Source organism: Coregonus lavaretus (genome assembly GCF_964263955.1).
Source record: "Coregonus lavaretus genome assembly, chromosome: 11".
Lineage (NCBI taxonomy): Eukaryota > Metazoa > Chordata > Actinopteri > Salmoniformes > Salmonidae > Coregonus > Coregonus lavaretus.
This window is the reverse complement of record NC_139998.1, coordinates 3,576,997-3,602,992: the sequence shown is the minus strand read 5'-3', so window position 1 is coordinate 3,602,992 and position 25,996 is coordinate 3,576,997. Positions and strand designations below refer to the sequence as shown.

General features: G+C 42.4%; 1 protein-coding gene across 4 annotated transcripts in view; it reads left to right on the top strand.

Annotated features, from left to right (window-relative positions):
* LOC311136858 (tumor protein p53-inducible protein 11-like) overlaps positions 1-25,996 on the top strand; it is a 121,203-nt gene that overhangs the window by 45,466 nt on the left and 49,741 nt on the right. For all 4 annotated transcript variants that reach the window (XM_084171156.1, XM_084171155.1, XM_084171153.1 and 1 more), the window contains one exon: positions 21,524-21,663. In XM_084171156.1, the coding sequence (XP_084027282.1) occupies positions 21,535-21,663 (129 nt within the window). In that variant the 5' untranslated portion in view covers positions 21,524-21,534. The remainder of the gene's footprint in view (positions 1-21,523; positions 21,664-25,996) is intronic.

Here is a 25,996-nt window from a genome sequence, read left to right as displayed (position 1 = left end):
CCTCATCCTGTTCCTGCTGCTCCTGTCTAATAATTCCCACTGAGCCAGAGATCCTATGGACACCAGCAGACAGATCAGACCACATAGACATCACACTGAGCCCCTGACCTCCATACCAGTACAAACCAGTACCTGGACAGTAGTCAGTCAGTGTGCTAGTCATTTACTACTTGCTGATGTTTTGGGAAGAGCAACACAGAGTGTGTGTGTGTGTGTGTGTGTGTGTGTGTGTGTGTGTGTGTGTGTGTGTGTGTGTGTGTGTGTGTGTGTGTGTGTGTGTGTGTGTGTGTGTGTGTGTGTGTATAGTACATACACAGTGAGCCACTACAAAACAGTGTGACTGCTTGAAGGAACATTTTGCCTTCCCGTGTATATATAATATAATATACACTGTGTACAAAACATTAAGGACACCTGCTCTTTCCATGACATAAACTGACCAGGTGATTCCAGGGGAAAGCTATGATCCCTTATTGGGGAGTGGGGGTTGTGTTCCTGTCAGTGTTGTTGTGTGTAGAGCATGGTTGCCAGGGCTCGTACCTGTGAGCTGCAATGTGCTGTAGCCTGGTCAGACTCAAACAGGGAATCCTCTGCCTTCCCCTTTGTCCTTTGTTGATAAGGAGCTGTCATAACGCTGAGAATTGTGTGTCGGTTTTCTACTGTTTTCTCTGCCCTTCTGCCCCCGCCAGCCTCTGCCATTCTTTCCACTGCGTCAGTGGAGACATAAAAGGACTGTTGAGGGGAACAGTGGAGCTTAAACACTAAACTGGCTGTAAAAAGTTAGCCTGGTACCAGGTCTGTTTGTGCTGTATAGCCATCTCCTATGGTCATTGTCATGACAAGACCGCACAAACAGATATGGGACCAGGCTAGACATAAAAGGGCTGTTGATGGTGGTGAGAGGAGCCGTGGAGCTTGATGAAACCCTGATGGAGGCAGCTTGCTGTCAAAACGTTGCTGTCAAAATAAATTAATGTATTGCGTTAGTGATAGTGCGGCTAGTTGGCTACTTAATTTTTCTTCATGTTTTATTCTGCTGGCCGATTTTATATTATGAATATAATTTTCCCTCCATCCAGAGAACTGTAAAGCTTTACCACAAACTGGCTGTAATCAGATGGGGAGATTCTGAGCTTCCTGTCAATAATGGAGGTGTTCATTTCTCACCTCTGATTAAAAACAGTAGTGCTGCAGTCACTTTGTGTGTGTGTGTGTGTGTGTGTGTGTGTGTGTGTGTGTGTGTGTGTAAAATAAATACAAGCCACTTCAACCCAGTTCACCTTAGTCACAGTTCCTGTCATTGTCCAAAGCCACATCCGGGGCTGGCATTAACAGAAACAGTTGGCTTCTTTAACCCAGACAACTCTCTATACACAGTCTGCTCCTAATGCAGCTCCTAACTCGCCCTTAAACACAGGCAGCGCCTCCTAACCTGATTAGGTCAGCCGGAATTCAATTCAGCTCCTAGGATGGCTGCTGTAATTCCATCAGTTCACATGAGTGTAGCTTCCTGTCAACACTCATCTACCATCAGGACAGTAGCTGCTGCTGGGAAAATGTACCATCAACGCACGTTGCCCCTTTAATCATGTTGGCTTAAACATTAGCCAAGTGGCTAACTCTAACCATGAAAGTTATGTTCGCTAGACTAAATACACCCACTATTGGCTAACTAATCTGTTACTAGGTTAGCTACACATTTACATTACATTTTAGTCATTTAGCAGACGCTCTTATCCAGAGCGAATTACATGAGCATTTAGGGTTAAGTGCCTTGCTCAAGGGCACATCGACAGATTTTTTACCTAGTCAGCTCGGGGATTAGAACCAGCGACCTTTCGGTTACTGGCACAACGCTCTTAACCACTAAGCTACCTGCCGCCCCACCACAAGAGTGGGCACCAACCAGACGACAAGGCTTACAGAGACTGTGTGTGTGTCTTTGTCTGTGTGCATTTCTGTGGAGTGTGACGAAGCGCTCAGTCAGTGAGTACGTTTACATGCACAATAATAATTTGATATTAAACTGATTATGGCAGTAGGCAGATTACGCAATAGTCATGTAAACACATTACTCTGCTTATCTTAATCAGAGTAAGGTCAAAATCGAAGTAAGCCTATGCCGATTAAAACACCTGGTATTCTGAGTAATCTTTCAAATTATTAGGACATGTAAACACTTTAATCAGCGTTCAGCAGTGTATTTGATCTGCGCATGTTCTATCACCAGACGAGTGAGCCTCCCTTTTTAGCGGGAGTGAAGTGAGTCTGAATGTATGCATCTTAGAAGTAGTTTTCACATTCAAACGTTATATGTCTGAACTCAGAATCAAATATGCTTCCCAAAAATAACATGGTCGCTGTGGTAGAACATTGATTTTGATTGGCAATTTTCTGCAGTTATCAGAGTGCCATCAGGTAGCCTGATGTCAGATGTTTCCATGAAAACAGGCTTATTAGGGAAATTGTTTTTCTTGCAAAGCATTTTAATCAAACTATTATATTAATCTGGCTATCCACAATAATCCCATTATTGTATGCACGTAACCATACTCAGTGGCGCAGGGACTTTAATCTGGTTTTGGCACCGAGCAGCAACGCCAGAAGTCCCCAGCTGTGGTGGTGATGATTGGGGAAGTCAACAGAACAGTCGTTCTGCCTCTGAGACTAGACTACTGGCTGGTTCTCCCAGGCTCAACTGAGTGTGCTGCATCCCAAATGGCACCCTATTATATTTATAGTGCACTACTATGTAGGGAATAGGGTGCTTTTTGGTACGCAGCCTCTGAGACTAGTAGCTGGTTCCCTCAGGCTCAACTGAGCGTGTAGGAGTTAGTGTACCGTGTGTCGGAGCTTGCACACATGTAAAAGCATGCAGACACACACACACACACACACACACACACACACACACACACACACACACATTTCTGAGTGAGAGATTTCACATGACTATTCCCTCTTTATTTAGCGGCTGTCAAAAACAAGGATGGTTCCATCTCTGAACCCCTGAGTAAGAGTAGCCTTAGAGAGAGGGGGGAGCGAGGGAGAAAGAGAGAGGGGGGAAGAAAGCGCTTTTAGAAAAAAAAAATTAAGAGCTTGAGAGAGATGCAGTGAGCGTGCTGAAGAGAGAATCTACTGTATTGTTTTCCATTCACTGCTTCTCCATAATGACCTTACTATTCCCAGGTTCCACCAGTGTGATTTATGTTCATCGCACAGTAGGCTTATTATGTTACGTTATTATAGTAGAGCTTATTATGTTACGTTATTATAGTAGAGCTTATTATGTTACGTTATTATAGTAGAGCTTATTATGTTACGTTGTTATAGTAGAGCTTATTATGTTACGTTATTATAGTAGAGCTTATTATGTTACGTTGTTATAGTAGAGCTTATTATGTTACGTTGTTATAGTAGAGCTTATTATGTTACGTTATTATAGTAGAGCTTATTATGTTACGTTGTTATAGTAGCTTATTATGTTACGTTATTATAGTAGAGCTTATTATGTTACGTTATTATAGTAGAGCTTATAATGTTACGTTATTATAGTAGAGCTTATTATGTTACGTTATTATAGTAGAGCTTATTATGTTACGTTGTTATAGTAGAGCTTATTATGTTACGTTGTTATAGTAGAGCTTATTATGTTACGTTGTTATAGTAGAGCTTATTATTTTACGTTATTATAGTAGAGCTTATTATGTTACGTTATTATAGTAGAGCTTATTATGTTACGTTATTATAGTAGAGCTTATTATGTTACGTTGTTATAGTAGAGCTTATAATGTTACGTTATTATAGTAGAGCTTATTATGTTACGTTATTATAGTAGAGCTTATTATGTTACGTTATTATAGTAGAGCTTATTATGTTACGTTGTTATAGTAGAGCTTATTATGTTACGTTATTATAGTAGAGCTTATTGTGTTTTCTCCCACCTGTTGTTAATTCATAGTCATGTATTTCTCCTTGATAGAGTCCCTACACATACACACACCTTTGTTTACTTTCCCCCTGGGAGATGAAAATGCATTGACTCTTTGCCAGGAGAGAAGGGAAAATGCATTGACTCTTTGCCAGGAGAGAAGGGAAAATGCATTGACTCTTTGCCAGGAGAGAAGGGAAAATGTATTTTGTCTCTTTGGGCTCTTTATATTAATAGTTTGATTTGGACTGGCTGTTCCCTCAGTGTTCGAACCCTACGGACAAATGAATACTTTTGCATTATCTTTGTAAAGCCTCCTGAGGCTACTCTGTGGATCAATGTTTATCACTGTGCTATGAGAGCAAACCTCTCCATTGGATTTGGGCTCTCCTCTCCATTGCATTCCGCTTCAGGTGAATTAGAGTATCACTTTCTAAGAAACAGTCATATCTACTGATGGAGTGCAGATATCCTATGTCTCTTTCCTAGAAAGCCATACTCATGATCAACTGAATGATGAAATCGAGAGAGCACTGCTCTCATAGCATAGTGATAAAACATTGATCAATGCAGAACGCTTTGAGATGCTTCCATCTAAAGGAACACATAAGATACCAGGACTCATACATTATGGGTTTCTTTAGCTGGGAGGGGAGCATCTCAGAGACACTTTCTGAGGAGGCCCTTGATTTCTAATGCATGGATCAGTAATGTAGTAGGATAGATATGTAAACACAGTTATTTTTGTTTGAGTCAGATTCTGATTGGTTCTCAATTCTGATCATTGGGGGGTATAAATTATAAAGATAAATCATTGATGATTTGAAAGAGTAATTTCTCATACTCTACGAGTGCTTTCTAGGAAAGAGTCACAGCTCACACTGCATGAGTGCTTTCTAGGAAAGAGTCATATCTCAAACTGTAAGACTGCTGGTATCTCATTATGGGTTCATAAACTTGCTAAAGCTGAGAGTATCCTTCTAGGACGTTGTTGTAGAATGAAGTGATATCTCATGTTCCTATACCTGAAAGCAGTGTTGTGTTCGAGACCAATTCAAGACCAATATCGGAGCAAATTGAGTCTGAGTCAAGACCAAGACCAGAAAAATGCAAGTCTAATTCAACACCATGATTGTAATTTTGTCAAATCACCACCATAATAAGAGTTCAAAATGTCTAGTATTTATGTGTTCATATTTCAGAACAACATATGGATTCTTTAGACATTCAAAATATATACAGTACCAGTCAAAAGTTTGGACACACCTACTCGTTCAAGGGTTGTTCTTTAATTTTTTTACTATTTTTTACATTGTAGAATAATAGTGAAGACATCAAAACTATTAAATAACACATGGAATCATGTAGTAACCAAGAAAGTGTTAAACAAATCAAAAAAAATATTTTATATTTGAGATTTTTCAAATAGCCACCCGTTGCCTTGTTGACAGCTTTGCACACTCTTGTCCTTTGGTCTTGCTTGTCTCTGGGGAGATACATCTAGCTTGCTAAGTCAGCCATTGGCTAGGCCATCAGAAGCTAAATAAAGGCATCTGCTATTCAACTGTATTAGGGCAACATTTTGGAGTGATAGTGGAATCAACATGTGGTCCTCTGTAGCTCAGCTGGTAGAGCACGGCGCTTGTAACGCCAAGGTAGTGGGTTCGATCCCCGGGACCACACATACACAAAAATGTATGCACGCATGACTGTAAGTCGCTTTGGATAAAAGCGTCTGCTAAATGGCATATTATTATTATTATTATTATAACATCACATTTTGACTTAATGGGTGGGACTGTTTTTACAAAAACTCATGGAAACTTCTGCCTTCTTGAAGGCCAACAGGTCACTGCGCAATAGCGAGCAGTAGTTTCCCCCCGGCTCTAGCTAGCTAGCTTTTGTTGCCGGCTAGTCTGCAGTGGCTAAAGCAGGTGTTATCAAAGAGGATGTTGTTGTTAATTCACCGGTCATATTCAGACGATAGTGTTCTGAAATCGGGGTAGATAGCCAGAGTGAATTTGCGAACGCAAGAGATGAGCTAATTGGAAAACCGTCGTTCAAGTTCTTTCTAGCTAACCAAATGACACCTGCATCTCTAGCTGTGTATAGCCACCGGAAAACGATATGAGGGGAAATAGTCAGTCACTCACTCACCCACTCCTCCAATGGCATGGCATGACATCCTCCTAGCAGCTAGCTAGCTAACGTTAGGCTCTGTGTTAGATTGCTACATAAATAGATACGATACCCTATAAGCTACATTATGACTGACTTGTGATCATTGCCCTTGCTAGTTTGATTGTATTGACATTCCCAGCCTTAGTTACATTCCAGAGCTTGTGCCACGGTTTATGGCCATATTGGACCAGGACAATCCTAAACTGCTGTCCTTATTCCATTCCAAGGGAGGAGCAATTGGATGCAGATTGCGGGTCATGCTGGATGGTAAAATATTCTCAGGAAAATGCTTTTATTTTATTTTTAGCTGGCTGATGTTCTGTGCTGCAATTTAAGCCACAGGCCCTGCAATGCTACCCATGCAATGTACACATTTTAGTAATATAGGATACTTGGATCAGTGAATGTATAGAGTTCACTCCTTCACATGCACAGATTCAATCCAATGAGAATAGTGATTTTATTCTATATCAGGGTCATGATGTGAGTTCAGTGAGGAATTTGTGTTCAGCGTTACATTTACATTTTAGTCATTTAGCAGGCGCTCTTATCCAGACTTACAGTTAGTGAGTGCATACATTTTCATACTGGCCCCCCGTGGGAAACGAACCCACAACCCTGGTGTTGCAAGCGCCATGCTCTACCAACTGAGCTACAGGGGACCAGTATGCATTACTCAGCAATGAGCAATGAATGGTATGGGATTTATTTTCAATACCTCCTTTCAGAACCCATTGACAAGAGAAGTGGTTTTACCTGGCTGAAGATGGAGGTGACCTCATTAAAGACTACCATGTGGGGGCAATAAAGCATTTTCTGACCTGAATATTCTATCACCTGTGTGTGTGTGTGTGTGTGTTAGAGAGAGAGAGAGAATGTTCACTGCATTCTGATAATAAATAAGGGCATCTCGTAATCCAGCTTGATTCAAATTTCTTCCGAACATTGAATGTTTGTATTTTTGTGTTATTTTTTACTGGAAGCTGAAAGGGGTGAAGTCCTGCAAGACCTTGTAACCGTTTTTGTCCAGAATATTGAGTCATTGAAACTGAAACAGTGCATTCCGAATGGAGGCAGCTGTACCAGGCCAGCTGTGATTTACAACCTGATAGCAAAAAAATCTACCAAGAAATGTATTGGTGAATTATATTAATCATGTATTGAACGGTATCCATCTTTTCTGCCAACAATGCCTTAGTTGTATGTTATGGAATGTTGAGTCAAATAGAACCTATTTTTTAAAGTTTGTTTTGTAGCATAAACTGGGAATTGTATATTTTTGACTGATATTATGATGGTCTGTTTGTTTCATATCTGCAAAGTAGTTAAAACGCTGTCAGTTCCACTTTAAACTTTAGGTCACCGGTTACGTTATGTGCTTAACGTAAAATATTTTTAGCAATGGGAAGTAATAGTTGTACATTTTCGATTGGGAAATGCTTAATGGTTTGTGTTTTTGTATTCTTATGATTGGGACCTACTGGCTTATTGTGTCAGAGTTGATGGACTTCTTATCCTTTAACATCATGCTGTGTGTGACTGCTGTCCTTCCGTCGGCCGTATGCAGTGGTGTAGTGATGCCTGGAGAAGTGGGTATACAACATCTTTGCCAAAAAGTTCCCAAACAGCCCGCCCAGCGAAGGAAAGGAACCCTGTGTGAAAAATTCTGTGTTCCTATGTTTTTTAAAAACAAATTTCCCTATAGATTTGTCAGATTTTTACTCTCAAAATCTCAAAATGTGATGGTTTAAGTCCACAACAATGCTTAAACCACATCAAGCTGATTTGAGTGGGCCTGTCAGGGCCTGGCTTCCCAGTGGGTGGGCCTCAGTCCACCCAAGCCCATCCATGTCTACGCCCCTGATGCAAACAGCACATGATGACCTATTACATTTACATTTTAGTCATTTAGCAGACGCTCTTATCCAGCATACATTTTTTTTTTTTTTTTGGAGCATCACAAATAGCTTCTAACCAACACTTTGGACTAAACTTTTTCAATACCTGCTTTGCAAACCCATTGTTGCCTTAGTTAGCATTTACTGGTCGATATCACAAGTTTAAACGTCTTTCTTACTCTACCGGCTACCGATGTCATTCTTCTGTGAGCTGCTCCATGACAAAACCAGTTGAGAGCTTCACACTCTTGCTGCCTGCAGATGGTATTCCGTTGAAACTAGGCTATGTGTGCGGCGCGCATGTGAATATATTTCACCTGCTTTGCGATTGTGTAGGCTACTCTGTGCATGATTTTTCTATTGTACTACTTAATTGATAATTTGTATACCTCCACTACACTACTTTGATACTTGTGAGTGTATGCAATGCCCACTGAAAAAAGGGCGTACACAGATTATACCTGCGTATAGCCTCCATTACACCACTGGCTCTTTGTTTTACAAAAAGCGTATTCTCCTACATGAGTGCGCTAGTATTACACTTGCTGTCCTTTCAGAATCACAAACCTGTCACACACTGAAGGCGACACTGCGCAAATATGTCTATAATTGACATAAAGGCTGTTAAAATACTGTATTAATGTTTCAATAATATTTGGCCTGGCGAAGCTGTTTTATGCGCTGACTGAATGGAAGCTGATAATTTATGATTTTTTTTTTTACTTCGCTGTTGTCGGCTGGTCTCGGGAAGAAATGACGAGTCCTCACTGTCCTCAAGACCGAGTACAAATGTATCCGAAGACCTAGACAAGACCGAGACACTGTGTTCTCGAGACCGGTCTCGAGTACTCCAACAATGCCTGAAAGCATCTCAGAGCCCCTTTAGGAGGAAGCTATCTAGGACGGGGTTCTAGAATGGTCTGACCTGAGAGCAGCCAGCATCTCATATTCAGTGCCTCGTTGTCAGGACATCTTGGATTTTTCTGCTAAAATGCCTACTGTAGCTGTACTATATGCGTTTTTGTCAGATTAGGGGCTATAAAGCACATCATTGACGATTGATTGAATATTTATCTATTAAATAAATGCTCCTTTGTAATATGCATGAAATAATCTCTCATCAACTTAATTAAATTGCTTTTATGAAAATGATTTAATACATGATTTTATTTGAGGCAGGCACTGCAGAAATGGAAGATAAGATGCCAGTGTTTCAATTAAAAGATTAAACGATTAGGACATAATTGGGATATCTATGAATCACTTTTATTATCTGACATGCTATTTCTGCCATTCAGAAAGGCAATATTTACTGAAATCACTGCAATCCAGTCTCCTTTATTGGTGATTAGTGTTGCATGGTATACCAAAACGTTGGTACTTTTTCAATACTAGAACATGGAAAACGGTTCTGACCTAGAATTTGTTTTTACTTTCAGTACTTCTGTCAAATGTGTCTCACGGATCAAGTCTGTCTATATCAGCGCAGCCAACCCCTTAATATAGCGTGCACCGTGCCTGATCAACTTACTCATTGCTAGCCTGCACCAGGAGTCTGGGTAGCATATTGTTAGCTCCCCACTCATGCTGCACAGAAGTTAACACACTTGAATAATGCGACACAGCATGTAGAAATGTTGAAACTGTTCATTACTGTTCACAAAACAATGTCCATACTGGCTAGAACACTTTGCAATACAAGAAGATACAGGTAGCTTCCAGCTATTGTAGGCTAACTTTCCTTGCTAGCTGACAGCTAAAGATAACATCAATTCACTACCCTAGTACATTGTTTATGACACCAGAAATGATTGCCACCAATTGGGAGGCTGATGGTGCTGTATACCAGTTGGTGCTGAAATAAATAAAAACATTGATATTGGTCCGCTAATGTAAGGCCCAGTGCACTAGTTTTGTGAGATTTTTTTTTTTTTACAAAAATCTTTTTTTACTAACAAGTTTTATTTATTCCGATTTTTCAGGGGGTGCTGCAGTACCCCTACTTCCTGCGGCTATGGACTGTTCTCCAACGGGCCACCCCCCTTTTCAGTGTTGCCAAAACATTTTCAGTGAGATCCACTACTAGCTCCTTGATTTGTCGGCAGATTACATTTTGCCGTTGCCGCGACGACGTCACAGCATCCTCGACGTAGCGTTTTCACCCTTTCTCCTGCCGCACACTCCCTCCCCTTGTGCTATGCCTGTGTGTAAGCCGTTGCTGTGACCTCTGTTGCACAGACCACTTCTCCCACTCTCGTTTGCTGCAGAATTGAGTGGGAAAAGTCGCTAAATGCTATCAAAACTATAGAAGCCGTCAGTGTCAAAAGTCTCCCAAAGGCAGCCTGAAAAGTAACTGAATTTGTCTCTAGAATCTGGAGTGGTCTGATAACTTGCTAAATATAGCGACAAAGTTGCTAATTTGGCAACACTGCCCCTCTTGCCTTGACATCATTACTGATTAAAGATACAGCACACATGTTTTCTATGCAAATGTTGTTCATCAGTACAACAAGTCCCAAATGGAAGGGAAACAGTTTGTAATCTGTAACCCCTTGAAATCAGTAAAAACATCAATACCAGCACTGAACACAAGGGGTGCTATTTTCAAACCCCGCTGAGCCTCTGTAATCCGAAGGTTAGCAATGCTAACAAGTAAATGTGATCGACCGCCTTGATTCGGTCTTATGTAGCAACATTTGAAATTGTGTTTTTTACACTACAGTTGAGGAACAATGGGAAAGTAATTCTGCTTTGAAAGTTGATGAACTTGTAATCTCACTTTTGACAAAATGGCCTTTGAATGTTTTGGTACATACTGGAGAGCTCTTTTTTGTCTACATCCATTCAACATCATTCACACCTTCTTAATCTTTAGCCCCGCCCATCTCGTTTCGCTCTCTTTGCGTTCAGAGCGAACTCTGGACGCTCTGGCCAATGAGTAGGGTTGATCCGAGCGTTCTGACCTCACAACGGCAGTCAAGCACCCAAGCTAACTGGCTAACAATGGCTAGCTTGCTAGCTACTTCCAGACACAAATGAGAGAACACCCCACTGAACATTTTACTCACCCTAGCAAAGCTGGTTAGGCTGTTTTCATGATATCCAGAGTGTTGGTGACTGTAAATGTGCTGCTGGCAACAATTTAATTACGCTTTTTTGCCAACGTTTACTGACACCTGCCATATTCAACAGGTGTTAAGCGTTCGTAAATTCATGAGTTATTCTGCGCTCTGGCATGCTCAGACTGAATTTACGAACGCACCCGAAATGGTTACTTGCATAGTGGAGTATTTTGTTAAGACATGTAGCTAGCTAGACTATCTTACCCGTGCTCTGAAATTGGAATAGATAGCCAGAGCGAATTTACCAGCTACGTCTATCAACAGTTGTCACAGTGACATTCTATTGAAATGGATACTTGCATAGTGGAGTGTTTTGTTAAGACATGTAGCTAGCTAGACTATCTTACCCATGCTCTGAAATTGGAATAGATAGCCAGAGCGAATTTACCAGCTACGTCTATCAACAGTTGTCGCAGTGACATTCTATTGAAATGGAATAGCTAGCTAGCTTAACAATGAACCATAATCCCAACTCATGACGTTACTAACCTGCATGAATCTGCAGGTAGCTAACCAACCAGGTTCAATGTTAGCTAGCTAACATTAGGCTATAACTAGCAAAGCAAATGGCTCTGAGATATGAATAATAAGCTCATACATGTAACGTTAGCTAGCGAGCCAACAGTACACTTTAACTTGAAATGAAACCACTTTCTGTCAAAATTACCCCATAAACATCATGGATGGACGCGTCTCCCTCACGGATGCCATGGTTGCCCTTAGTTTGAAGATGTAATCCGGAGACAGGTGTTTTCTCCATCTCCTTAGCTATCATACTCTAATTACACTGAATTCAATACTCGGTCCTCCAGAAAGGATGAGCTCAGTTGGTAGAGCATGGTGTTTGCAACGCCAGGGTTGTGGGTTCGATTCCCACGGGGGGGCAAGTATGAAAAATATAAAATAATGTATGCACTAACTGTAAGTCGCTCTGGATAAGAGCGTCTGCTAAATGACAAAAAAAAAAAAAAAAAAAGCAACACTTATGCAGTTTTATTACACAAAAAAAAATAATTAAAGGCGTGTTAGACAGGATTACCTTCACATACTGACCAGCTCAACTAGACAGAAGCGTGCTATATGACAGACCAATCCGAACTCATCTCTCGGCATGTCCAGCCCACTCTTTATCTCAGCCAATCATGGCTAGCAGGAAGGTTGCTGTCTTTTTCTGTTGGTAAACCAACTAGGCTCGTAATTTAACCGTTTTATTCGTATTTACAGATGGCATACAAGTTTGTTATTAAGGCACATGAAAGTTCACATGTTCCAGAAGGCATTTCTGCCAAAAAAGTTTACGTTCAAATGGCTCTCCTGTGAAGTAGTGAACCGCGACATGAAACTAGTCACAAATGTAAAATCCCATAGCGAATGCTAGCTACATGGTAATGAGCTCTTTGCAAACATTTTATACAGTCTCTGACAAACTATATACGAACAAAAAATATAAACGCAACACGTAAAGTGGGGACAATAAAAGGCCAATCTAAAATGTGCAGTTTTGTCACACAACATAATGCCACAGATGTCTCAAGTTTTGAGGGGGCGTGCAATTGGCATTCCTAACTGCAGGAATGTCCAACAGAGCTGTTGCCAGAGAATTGAATGTTAATTTCTCTACCATAAGCCATCTGCAACGTCGTTTTAGAGAATTTGTCAGTACGTCCAACCGGCCTCACAACCGCAGATCACGTGTAACCACACCAGCACCGGACTTCCACATCCGGCTTCTTCACCTGCGGGATTCGTCTGGGGGGGGAGGAGGGGGGTTATGCCTTCCCAGGCCCACCCATGGCTGCGCTCCTGCCCAGTCATGTGAAATCCATAAATTAGGGCCTAATTTATTTCAATTAACTGATTTCCTTCTATGAACTGTAACTCAGTAAAATCTTTGAAATTTCTGCATGTTGCATTTTATTTTTGTTCAGTATATTTGCAGGACAGACATCCCAGCTCATAAAGTTATACAACTAACTCAAAAATGCTACTCAGTTTGCTGCACACACAAAACAAATATTAGACAGCAAGGCTTGTTCCAGGAGGGGATTCTCTACTGTTACTAAGGCAAGAGAAGCTTGATTTTTTTTCAAGAATCTAACCAGCTAGATAACTACTAGGTTTGCAATCCAAATACACAACTGTAGAGCATTTAGCACATTTTAGACTTAACTTAATAGTTATAAGATATCTAGCTGGCAAACATTTAGTTGTGAATTCCATACTGTAACTAGATCACCTGGGGTGTGCTGCACAACCGTGAGTGACTCAAAATGCTCCGGTCTCTCGTCGTTGTGTGCTTGTAAAGTAACACAATGTGATTAAGGACTACCGGTAAGCTTCATAATTTAATATTATGTGACCGTTGAAATGATAAATGCGATTTGCTTTATCTCCTAACATATTGCAGAAGTTGACTGCGGCTATTTACTTAAAAAGTAGCTACTTTCTTCAAATATTCAAATAGTAAAATGTATAAACCCCCCAAAAAGGCAATAAGTAGTTTCAACAGTATTGACTGCATTGAAAAACCATCACATGGCTACAGTGCCTTGCAAAAGTATTAATCCCCCTTGGTGTTTTTCCTATTTTGTTGCATTACAACCTGTAATTTAAATGGATTTTTACTTGGATTTCATGTAATGAACATACACAAAAGAGTTCAAATTGGTAAAGTGAAATGAAAAAAATTACTTGTTTCAAGAAATTCAAAAAGATAAATAACGGAAAAGTGGTGCGTGCATATGTATTCACCCCCTTTGCTATGAATCCCCTAAATAAGATGTGGTGTAACCAATTACCTTCAGAAGTCACATAATTAGTTAAATTAAGTCCACCTGTGTGCAATCTAAGTGTCACATGATGTGTCACATGATCTCAGTATATATCCACCTGTTCTGAAAAGCCCCAGATTCAGCAACACCACTAAGCAAGGGGCACCACCAAGCAAGCGGCACCATGAAGACCAAGAAGCTCTCCAAACAGGTCAGGGACAAAGTTGTGGAGAAGTACAGATCAGGGTTGGGTTATAAAAAAAAATATCAGAAACTTTGAACATCCCATGGAGCACCATTAAATCCATTATTTAAAAAATAGAAAGAATATAGCACCACAACAAACCTGCCAAGAGAGGGCTGCCCACCAAAACTCACGGACCAGGCAAGGAGGGCATTAATCAGAGAGGCAACAAAGAGACCAAAGATAACCCTGAAGGAGCTGCAAAGCTCCACAGCGGAGATTGGAGTATCTGTCCATAGGACCACTTTAAGCCGTAAACCCCACAGAGCTGGGCTTTACGGAAGAGTGTCCAGAAAAAAGCCATTGCTTAAAGAAAAAAAATAAGCAAACACGTTTGGTGTTCGCCAAAAGGCATGTGGGTGACTCCCCAAACTTATGGAAGAAGGTACTCTGGTCAGATGAGACTAAAATTTAGCTTTTTGGCCATCAAGGAAAACGCTATGTCTGGCACAAACCCAACACCTCTCATCACCCTGAGAACACCATCCCCACAGTGAAGCATGGTGGGGGCAGCATCATCAAAAAAAACAAAAAAATAATATATATATATATATTTCATCGGCAGGGACTGAGAAACTGGTCAGAGTTGAAGGAATGATGGATGGCGCTAAATACAGGGATTCTTGAGGGAAACCTGTTTCAGTCTTCCAGAGATTTGAGACTGGGACAGAGGGGGGAGGGGGGGTCAATAGTTATGCACGATCAAGTTCTGTTTTTTTGTCTTATTTCTTGTTTGTTTCACAAAAAAAAATATTTTGGATCTTCAAAGTTGTAGGCATGTTGTGTAAATCAAATGATACAAAGCCCAAAAAAATTAATTTTAATTCCAGGTTGTAAGGCAACAAAATAGGAAAAATGCCAAGGGGGGTGAATACTTTCGTCAGCCACTGTATTTCCAAATACCCCGGTATACGGTATACCGCCCATGCTCCATTTACTGTAACCTGCATCTGCACCCACTGAGCACCGACCGACTGTTTCACAAGTCTGGACAGCACAGTACAGTACAGTAGAGCACACTAGAGTAGAGTACAGTATAATCTGCTGTACTGTACTGAACTATACATTAATATACTGTACTGTGCTCTTCTCTGCTGTACTGTCCAAACTTGTGAAACAGTCCGGATCAACCAAATATGGTCTCGTTTGGGGGCGAAACTCATTCAAATAGTAGCCAGTGTGTAGAATAATATCCATATATGCAAAGGATGATATTGCATATTTCTATCTTTGTGTACCTATTCAAGATACATCCCCATGAAGAGAATGACTTTCATATCCATAATTATGCATTTATGTTTAGGACAGATCAGGGACCCAGGTTGTAATTCCGTTACCGTAATTCTGTTACCAGGCGTAAATCCATTTCACTTACTGTAGTTCAAAAACCAAAATATTTTCTTCAAACTCGTGTCATGTCATAGCTGACACCCAGTTCTTTCTGCAGAAATCTTTGAATCATGATTCAGAGCAGATATTTAAGAGGTTTTGGAAAACGTGGGATCACAAAAAACGGAGGGATATTTTACAGTAATTCTGTTGCCAAACTTTGCATCTGCACAGTTCTTCCAGTAAATGTGTTTTTTTTCTGTCAATTGTTCAAGTTGTACAGTGGGGAGAACAAGTATTTGATACACTGCCGATTTTGCAGGTTTTCCTACTTACAAAACATGTAGAGGTCTGTATTTTTTATCTTAGGTACACTTCAACTGTGAGAGACAGAATCTAAAACAAAAATCCAGAAAATCACATTGTATGATTTTTAAGTAATTAATTTGCATTTTATTGCATGACATAAGTATTTGATACATCAGAAAAGCAGAACTTAATATTTGGTACAGAAACCTTTGTTTGCAATTACAGAGATCATACATTTCCTGTAGGTCTTGACCAGGTTTGCACACACAGCAGCAGGGATTTTGGCCCACTCCTCCATACAGACCTTCTCCAGATCCTTCAGGTTTCGGGGCTGTCGCTGGGCAATACGGACTTTCAGCTCCCTCCAAAGATATTCTATTGGGTTCAGGTCTGGAGACTGGCTAGGCCACTCCAGGACCTTGAGATGCTTCTTACGGAGCCACTCCTTAGTTGCCCTGGCTGTGTGTTTCAGGTCGTTGTCATGCTGGAAGACCCAGCCATGACCAATCTTCAATGCTCTTACTGAGGGAAGGAGGTTGTTGGCCAAGATCTCGCGATACATGGCCCCATCCATCCTCCCCTCAATACGGTGCAGTCATCCTGTCCCCTTTGCAGAAAAGCATCCCCAAAGACTGATGTTCCCACCTCCATGCTTCACGGTTGGGATGGTGTTCTTGGGGTTGTACTCATCCTTCTTCTTCCTCCAAACACGGCGAGTGGAGTTTAGACCAAAAAGCTCTATTTTTGTCTCATCAGACCACATGACCTTCTCCCATTCCTCCTCTGGATCATCCAGATGGTCATTGGCAAACTTCAGATGGGCCTGGACATGCGCTGGCTTGAGCAGGGGGACCTTGCGTGCGCTGCAGGATTTTAATCCATGACGGCGTAGTGTGTTACTAATGGTTTTCTTTGAGACTGTGGTCCCAGCTCTCTTCAGGTCATTGACCAGGTCCTGCCGTGTAGTTCTGGGCTGATCCCTCACCTTCCTCATGATCATTGATGCCCCACGAGGTGAGATCTTGCATGGAGCCCCAGACCGAGGGTGATTGACCGTCATCTTGAACTTCTTCCATTTTCTAATAATTGCACCAACAGTTGTTGCCTTCTCACCAAGCTGCTTGCCTATTGTCCTGTAGCCCATCCCAGCCTTGTTCAGGTCTACAATTTTATCCCTGATGTCCTTACACAGCTCTCTGGTCTTGGCCATTGTGGAGAGGTTGGAGTCTGTTTGATTGAGTGTGTGGACAGGTGTCTTTTATACGGGTAACGAGTTCAAACAGGTGCAGTTAATACAGGTAATGAGTGGAGAACAGGAGGGCTTCTTAAAGAAAAACTAACAGGTCTGTGAGAGCCGGAATTCTTACTGGTTGGTTGGTGATCAAATACTTATGTCATGCAATAAAATGCAAATTAATTACTTAAAAATCATACAATGTGATTTTCTGGATTTTTGTTTTAGATTCCGTCTCTCACAGTTGAAGTGTACCTATGATAAATATTACAGACCTCTAAGTAGGAAAACCTGCAAAAACGGCAGTGTATCAAATACTTGTTCTCCCCACTGTATGGTTTGTTAACGTTTGAAATCAAAGGTTTTTGTTTGACATACATTTTAAAGTGAGCAATCTTAGTCTCAGCGTAATTCCGTATCCTATAGCATATTTCATAGCAGAAGCCTCAACACATGGTACAGTATGTGACCTGCAGTGAACTTGTAGAGGCAGTTTATGCATGCCATATTTACTGTGTAATGTTCTTAATTGTGTGTGGGTGTATCTCTGTCTCTGCCTGCGTGTGCCATGCAGTATTCACCAAGGAATGTCTGTAAGCCTGTGGTGTACTTCACAGTGTATGTTCTTAAGCAGTTGTTGTACATCACAGTGTGGATCATGGAATGCACCCAGTTCTGCAAGGTTTCCCACCTGTCTAAGCTCTACTGAGCCTCCAGCCTCTGCATGCTTGTATGTTTGCATTCGAGGATCATCATTTCCCACACCGCCAGGCAGCCAAATTAGTAGCTTGTTGCTCAGTAGGTCTGTGTATAAACATAATACTCTGTGTGCAGGTAGATAGATATGTACACTCCTTTATTCATCCCTCTCGCTCTCTTTTTTCTCTTCCTGTAATACAGCCCAGCTGGGCAATTTGGCTTATGAAAGAAACAAAACCAGTTTTTTTGGCTTCGCAGATGGATACTTTGGGTGCGTCTAACTGGGTTCATACGCTTTCAATTGGACACATGAAGCCCCTCTGTGTCGCTCACAATGCTTTGCTTTTAAACTTTTCAATAGAAAATGGATCCACTTTATGTGCCTAGCCAAGAGTTGATCGTTTATTTCGCAATTTCCTGTAGGGAAATCATTACTTTAAGAGGAAGAGAACATTAACATCCTACATTTTTTATTCTGTCTGTCCGAAACGATTTGCTCTTATAGGCAAATGGCAGGAGGGAGTTTTGGGCTGGTTGCCGCTGTGCCAAATGGCAAAATAGTTACAGAGAATATGAGAATTCAGTTCCATCGTCTGGAGGGCCACAAAAATAAGCAACGCACGACCTGTCCCATATTGCTTGTCTGGAGGGTGACAATGTTGTCTCTGTCACAGCGTTGGTTTGGAGGGTCACACTTGTCTCTGTCATCCCAGAGCGCTGGTCTGGAGGGTGACTCTGAGTCGATGATCCCTCTTCATTACTCTGTTCTGATAATAGCCTGGTTCCATTCGGGCCTCAGTTGGGCCACTAGCTCTATTCATTAGCCCTGATCAATAGGATCCCTACAGCGTGTCCTGTTCCTTTCATCAATAGTCCTCATGGATAGACGACTGACTGACTGACTGACTGACTGACTGACTGACATCCGTAGTCCTTTTCTCTGCATCGAGGGGTCCTCATAATGGACAGATATCCAGGCAGCCAGGCAGAAGTGGAGAGCCTTTGTTGCTGCCGGCACAATGTGGATGAGTGAGTGAGGTATAATACAGATGATATGATACAGATTATAAAAAGGCGATTTTATGGATGATCGATTGATTTATAGAGTGATGTTTGAGCAGAGGGGCTATGCGCAAATGTGTTGGACTAGAGTCCTGTTTGTGTAAGAATAATGTGAATCTCACCTTTTACCTATATTTCACAGTAACCCACATCAGGACTCTCTCCTAAGTAGGGATGGGCATGAGTAATCGAGTACTCGAACGGACGTCAAAACTCGATCTTTAACTAGAGATCAAAACGTTGTCTTGAAGACAACGTTCAGTTTCTTGGACTCTAGTGTTCCATTTATACATGTGCGTTTGCGGGGCACAACAAAAAAGAAACCATGCCAAGCATCACACAGTTCTTCTCCCTAAATTCCCTTTCCCATCCATGTCTCACTCACTCAATTGCGTTCCTACCGCTCCCTCTACACACAAGTGCTGAGTTTACACACAAGCTCCCTTTAGGCCTACAGAAATAAATGCCTATAAAAATGTATCTAACTGATGGGATACACAAGCTACACACAGTTTTATCACAAATTCAAAATGGAATGGTTGACTGAAGTAGGGAAATATGTGTTCTAACAACGAACTGCAGGTTTGGAATAAATGCGTCCCGTCTATTTTCCACTTAGGCTACTTTGTGAACTGCTAGTGCCATTTAGAATAGGAAATAGAAAATATGCAAAAACATTAGTTTGATAAAGACGAGTGTATTTTCATCAATCATTAAGCGTAGGCCTACTCACCAAACGTGTTGTGGCCGTAAGTCATCCCCATGTAGTGTTCAATGTGGAATTGTTAATCCTCTCATGTTGACAGTGGAACCTAATTGATCTAGACAGAGAGACCCTTCTGCCTCCAGAGAGAGAATGACAGACAGCTCCACTTACGCCTGCCTGCACTCTAAGGTGTGTGAGTGAGTGAGTGTGTGTGTGTGTGCGTGCGTGTCAGTGTGTGTGTGTGTGTGTGCGCGTGTTCAAATACTTTAGCTTGGATTGATCCTGGACTTCCTGACGGGCCGCCCCCAGGTGGTGAGGGTAGGCAACAACACATCTGCCACGCTGATCCTCAACACTGGGACCCCTCAGGGGTGTGTGCTTAGTCCCCTCCTGTACTCCCTGTTTACCCACAACTGTGTGGCCAAGCACGATTCCAACACCATCATTGTTTGCTGACGACACAACAGTTGTAGGCCTGATCACCGACAATGATGAGACAGCCTATAGGGAGGAGGTCAGAGACCTGGCAGTGTGGTGCCAGGACAACAACCTCTCCCTCAATGTGAGCAAGACAAAGAAGCTGATCGTGGACTACAGGAAAAGGAGGGCTGAAAAGGCCCCCATTGACGGGGCTGTAGTGGAGCGGGTCGAGAGTTTCAATTTCCTTGGTGTCCACATCACCAACAAACTATCATGGTCCAAACACACCAAGACAGTTGTGAAGCGGGCACGACAACACCTTTTCCCCCTCAGGAGACTGAAAAGATTTGGCATTGGTCCCCAGATCCTCAAAAAGTTCTACAGCTGCACCATCGAGAGCATCCTGACTGGTTGCATCACCGCCTGGTATGGCAACTGCTCGGCATCCAACCATAAGGTGCTACAGAGGGTAGTGTGTACGGGCCAGTACATCACTGGGGCCAAGCTTCCTGCCATCCAGGACCTATATACTAGGCGGTGTCAGAGGAAGGCGCCAAGTCTAGGTCCAAAAGGCTCCTTAACAGCTTCTACGCCCAAGCCATAAGACTGCTGAACAATTAATCAAATGGCCACCCGGACTATTTATATTGACACCCCTCCACCCTTAGTTTTTACACTGCTGCTATTCGCTGTTTATTATCTATGCATAGTCACTTTACCCCTACCTACATGTACAAATTACCTCGACTAACCTGTACCCCCGCACATTGACGCGATACGGGTACCCCCTGTATATAGCCTCGTTATTGTTATTATGTGTTACTTTTATTGTATTTTTTAATGTAGTTTATTTAGTAAATATTTTCTTAACTCTTTCTTGAGCTGCATTGTTGGTTAAGGGCTTGTAAGTAAGCATTTCACGGTAAGGTTTCACCTGTTGTATTTGGCACATGTGACAAATACAATTTTATTTGATTGAGCTTGCCTGTTGCAAAGGAATCAATAGAATAGTCGCAAAAAGTCTAAACCCCGCCCATCTGGCACTCCAGGCAGGCTAAAGCAAACACTCAAACTATTTGAAATATTTCAAAGACTATTTGTCATCGGTACAGGGTTGAGTACTACCTGTATCTGCAGTATAGAGATACTGTACAGGGACTGACTGTATGTACTGTATTGTATGGGCTCTACTGTAGTTTACCCTATAGTTGCTTGTCCTCATCTGTCCTATCTTACATAATGGTGGCGTTGCATAAGATACTGTATTCTCCCCCTTAGTGTTATTGGTACAGTATGGTTGTATTTTGTCTGTGATATCTAAAGGCAGGAGAATGTCCCTGCAAGACATTACAAGGTTTTCTGAACACTATCTCACTCTCGTTGTCTCTCTCTATCCCTCTTTCCTGTCTCTGCCCTCTTTCCCTCTTTCCTGTCTCTGCCCTCTTTCCTCTCTCTCTCTACCGCTTCTCTCTGCTTCATCTGTGCCCCCCCTCTCTCGCTCTTTCTCCTAAATTTTTCTCTCCCTCTCTCTTGTTGATTCTTTTTTACACGATTGTTCTGAATCGAAGGACCATGTAAGCTAAAGTGTGTGTTAAAACTCTCTCCTGCTCTATCCAGGTTAGTCTACCATGGCCTTTAAGCCCCATCCTCCTTTGATGAAGAAACACAGTCAGTCAGACCTGGTGAGCCGGCTGAAGACCAGGAAGATACTTGGGGTCGGAGGAGAGGACGACGATGGAGAGGTGCATAGGTCAAAGGTCAGTATAATTGATCTACCAAATATACAGTAAAAGTGTGCACTTGCTCATTCTCCATCATGGTGAATTAATCATTGGCATGGTGCAAGGATTGAGGAAGATTCTACCATGATTTAATTAATAAGTAGTAGTGTGGATAGTTAATTGCATTAATTGATTTATTACTCATGCAACATGACAGCTCATTCAAACTGGCACACATTGCTGTGAAAGTAACAATTTTTCATGAAGCATGTGTTAATTAAAGGTCCAGAACAGTGAAAATCATGTTTTTCATCAAATTGGATGATATTTTGATGAAACCAGTTCAAAGTAGGGTGACCCAAGTATGAAAATTGACTGTAGCTGGTTCATTGATCAAGTTTGATCATAAAGTCACTGGTCCCCTCCCCTTGTGTCAAACACATGGATTCAGGAGGCAGGCATTACCAAGGATTTACTTCCGGCTTTATGCAACGTCACATAAAGCCGGAAATGTCATGATAGCGTCTTATCATCTTTACTAATTTAAATATGCGGCACCTTAAAATAATCATCACATGTGCGCCTACGCCTTGCTTTGGCTTTGTTTACAAACCGTAAGATACTTTTGGTCATGTAGTGTATGTGGACATCTGCTTGTCGAACATCTCATTCCAAAATCATAGGCATTAATATGAACTTGGTCCCCCCTTTCCTGCTATAACACCACTCTTCTGGGAAGGCTTTCCACTAGATGTTGGAACATTGCTGCGGGGACTTGCTTCCATTCAGACAAAAGAGTATTAGTGAGGTCGGGCACTGACGTTGGGCGATTAGGCCTGGCTCACAGTCAGCGTTCCAATTCATTCCAAAGATGCTTGATGGGGTTGAGGTCAGGGCTCTGTGCAGACCTGTCAAGTTCTTCCACACCAATCTCGACAAACCATTTTCTGTATGGACCTCGCTTTGTGCACGGGGGCATTGTCATGCTGAAACAGGAAAGGCCCTTCCCCAAACTGTTGCAGCAAAGTTAGAAGCACAGAATCATCTAGAATGTCATTGTATGCTGTAGCGTTAAGATTTCCCTTCATTGGAACTAAGGGGCCTAGCCCGAACCATGAAAAACAGCCCCATACCATTATTCCTCCTCCACCGAACTTTACAGTTGGCACTATGCATTCGGGCAGGTAGCGTTCACCTGGCATCCGCCAAACCTAGATTTGTCCGTCGGACTGCCAGATAGTGAAGCGTGATTCATCACTCCAGAGAACGCTTTTCCACTGCTCCAGAGTCCAATGGCGGCGAGCTTTACACCACTCCAGCCGACGCTTGGTTTTGCGCCTGGTGATCTTAGACTTGTGTGCGGCTTCTCGGCCATGGAAACCCATTTCATGAAGCTCCTGATGAACAGTTATTGTGCTGACGTTGCTTCGAGGCAGTTTGGAACTCGATAGTGAGTGTTGCAACAGGACAGACTAATTTTACGCCCTACGCACTTCAGCACTCGGCGGTCCCATTCTGTGAGCATGTGTGGCCTACCACTTCGCGGCTGAGCCGTTGTTGCTCCTAGACATTTCCACTTCACAATAACAGCACTTACAGTTGACTGGGGCAGTTCTAGCAGGGCAGACATTTTATGAACTGACTTGTTGGAAAGGTGGCATCCTATGACGGTGCAATGTTGAACGTCACTGAGCTCTTCAGTAAGGCCATTCTACTGCCAATGTTTGTGTATGGAGATTGTATGTCTGTGTGCTCGATTTTATACACCATTCAGCAACGGGTGAGGCTGAAATAGCCAATCTACTAATTTTGTATAGATACATTCGTGGTCAAAAGTTTTGAGAATGACGCAAATACTAATTTTCACAAAGTCTGCTGCCTCAGTTTTGATGATGGCAATTTGCATATACTCCAGAATGTCATGAAGAGTGATCAGATGAATTGCAATTAATTGCAAAATCCCTCTTTGCCATGAAAATGAACTTAATCCCCAAAAAACATTTCCACTGCATTTCAGCCCTGCCACAAAAGGACCAGCTGCCATCATGTCAGTGATTCTCTCGTTAACACAGGTGAGAATGTTGATGAAGACGAGGCTGGAGATCACTCTGTCATGCTGATTGAGTTAGAATAACAGACCGGAAGCTTTAAAAGGAGGGTGGTGCTTGAAATCATTGTTCTTCCTCTGTTAACCATGGTTACCTGCAAGGAAACACGTGCCATCATCATTGCGTTGCACAAAAAGGGCTTCACAGGCAAGGATATTGCTGCAGTAAGATTGCACCTGAATCAACCATTTATCGGAACATCAAGAACTTCAAGGAGAGAGGTTCAATTGTTGTGAAGAAGGAGTCAGGGCACCCAAGACAGTCCAGCAAGCGCCAGGACTGTCTCCTAAAATTGATTCAGCTGCGGGATAAGGATACCACCAGTGCAGAGCTTGCTCAGGAATGGTAGCAGGCAGGTGTGAGTGCATCTGCACGCACCGTGAGGCGAAGACTTTTGGAGGATGACCTGGTGTCAAGAAGGGCAGCAAAGAAGCCACTTCTCTCCAGGAAAAACATCAGGGACAGACTGATATTCTGCAAAAGGTACAGGGATTGGACTGCTCAGGACTGGGGTAAAGTCATTTTCTCTGATGAATCCCCTTTCCGATTGTTAGGGGCATCCGGAAAATACCTTGTCCGGAGAAGACAAGGTGAGCGCTACCATCAGTCATGTGTCATGCCAACAATAAAGCATCCTGAGACCATTCATGTGTGGGGTTGCTTCTCAGGCAAGGGAGTGGGCACACTCACAATTTTGTTGTTGTCAGCAAACTTAATGATGGTGTTGGAGGCGTGCTTGGCCATGCAGTCATGGGTGAACAGGGAGTACAAGAGGAGACTGAGCACGCACCCCTGAGGGGCCCCCGTGTTGAGGATCAGCGTGGCAGATGTGTTGTTACCTGCCCTTACCACCTGGGGGCGGCCCGTCAGGAAGTCCAGGATCCAGTTGCAGAGGGAGGTGTTTATTCCCAGGGTCCTTAGCTTAGTGATGAGCTTTGAGTGCACTATGGTGTTGAACACTGAGCTGTAGTCAATAAATAGCATTCTCACGTAGGTGTTCCTTTTGTCAAGGTGGGAAAGTGCAGTGTGGAGTGCAATAGAGATTGCATCATCTGTGGATCTGTTCTGGTGGTATGCAAATTGGAGTGGGTCTAGGGTTTCTGGGATAATGTTTATGTGAGCCATGACCAGCCTTTCAAAGCACTTCATGGCTACAGATGTGATTGCTACGGGACGGTAGTCATTTAGGCAGGTTACCTTAGTGTTCTTGGGCACAGGGACTATGGTGGTCTGCTTGAAACATGTTGGTATTACGGACTCAGGCACACAGTCGTCCGGAACAGCTGATGCTCTCATGCATGCTTCAGTGTTGTTTGCCTCGAAGCGAGCATAGAAGTTATTTAGCTCGTCTGGTAGGCTCGTGTCACTGGGCAGCTCGCGGCTCTGCTTCCCTTTGTAGTCCGTAGTAGTTTGCATACCCTGCCACATCCGACGAGCGTCTGAGCCGGTGTAGTCCGATTACAATTTAGTCCTGTATTGACGCTTTGCCTGTTCGATGGTTCGTCGGAGGGCATAGCAGGATTTCTTATAAGCTTCCGGGTTAGAGTCCTGCTCCTTGAAAGCGGCAGCTCTACCCTTTAGCTCAGTGCAGATGTTGCCTGTAATCCATGGCTTCTGGTTGGGGTACAGTGGAGAAAAAAAGTATTTAGTCAGCCACCAATTGTGCAAGTTCTCCCACTTAAAAAGATGAGAGAGGCCTGTAATTTTCATTATAGGTACACGTCAACTATAACAGACAAATTGAGATTTTTTTTCTCCAGAAAATCACATTGTAGGATTTTTTATGAATTTATTTGCAAATTATGGTGGAAAATAAGTATTTGGTCACCTACAAACAAGCAAGATTTCTGGCTCTCACAGACCTGTAACTTCTTCTTTAAGAGGCTCCTCTGTCCTCCACTCGTTACCTGTATTAATGGCACCTGTTTGAACTTGTTATCAGTATAAAAGACACCTGTCCACAACCTCAAACAGTCACACTCCAAACTCCACTATGGCCAAGACCAAAGAGCTGTCAAAGGACACCAGAAACAAAAGTGTAGACCTGCACCAGGCTGGGAAGACTGAATCTGCAATAGGTAAGCAGCTTGGTTTGAAGAAATCAACTGTGGGAGCAATTATTAGGAAATGGAAGACATACAAGACCACTGATAATCTCCCTCGATCTGAGGCTCCACACAAGATCTCACCCCGTGGGGTCAAAATGATCACAAGAACGGTGAGCAAAAATCCCAGAACCACACGGGGGGACCTAGTGAATG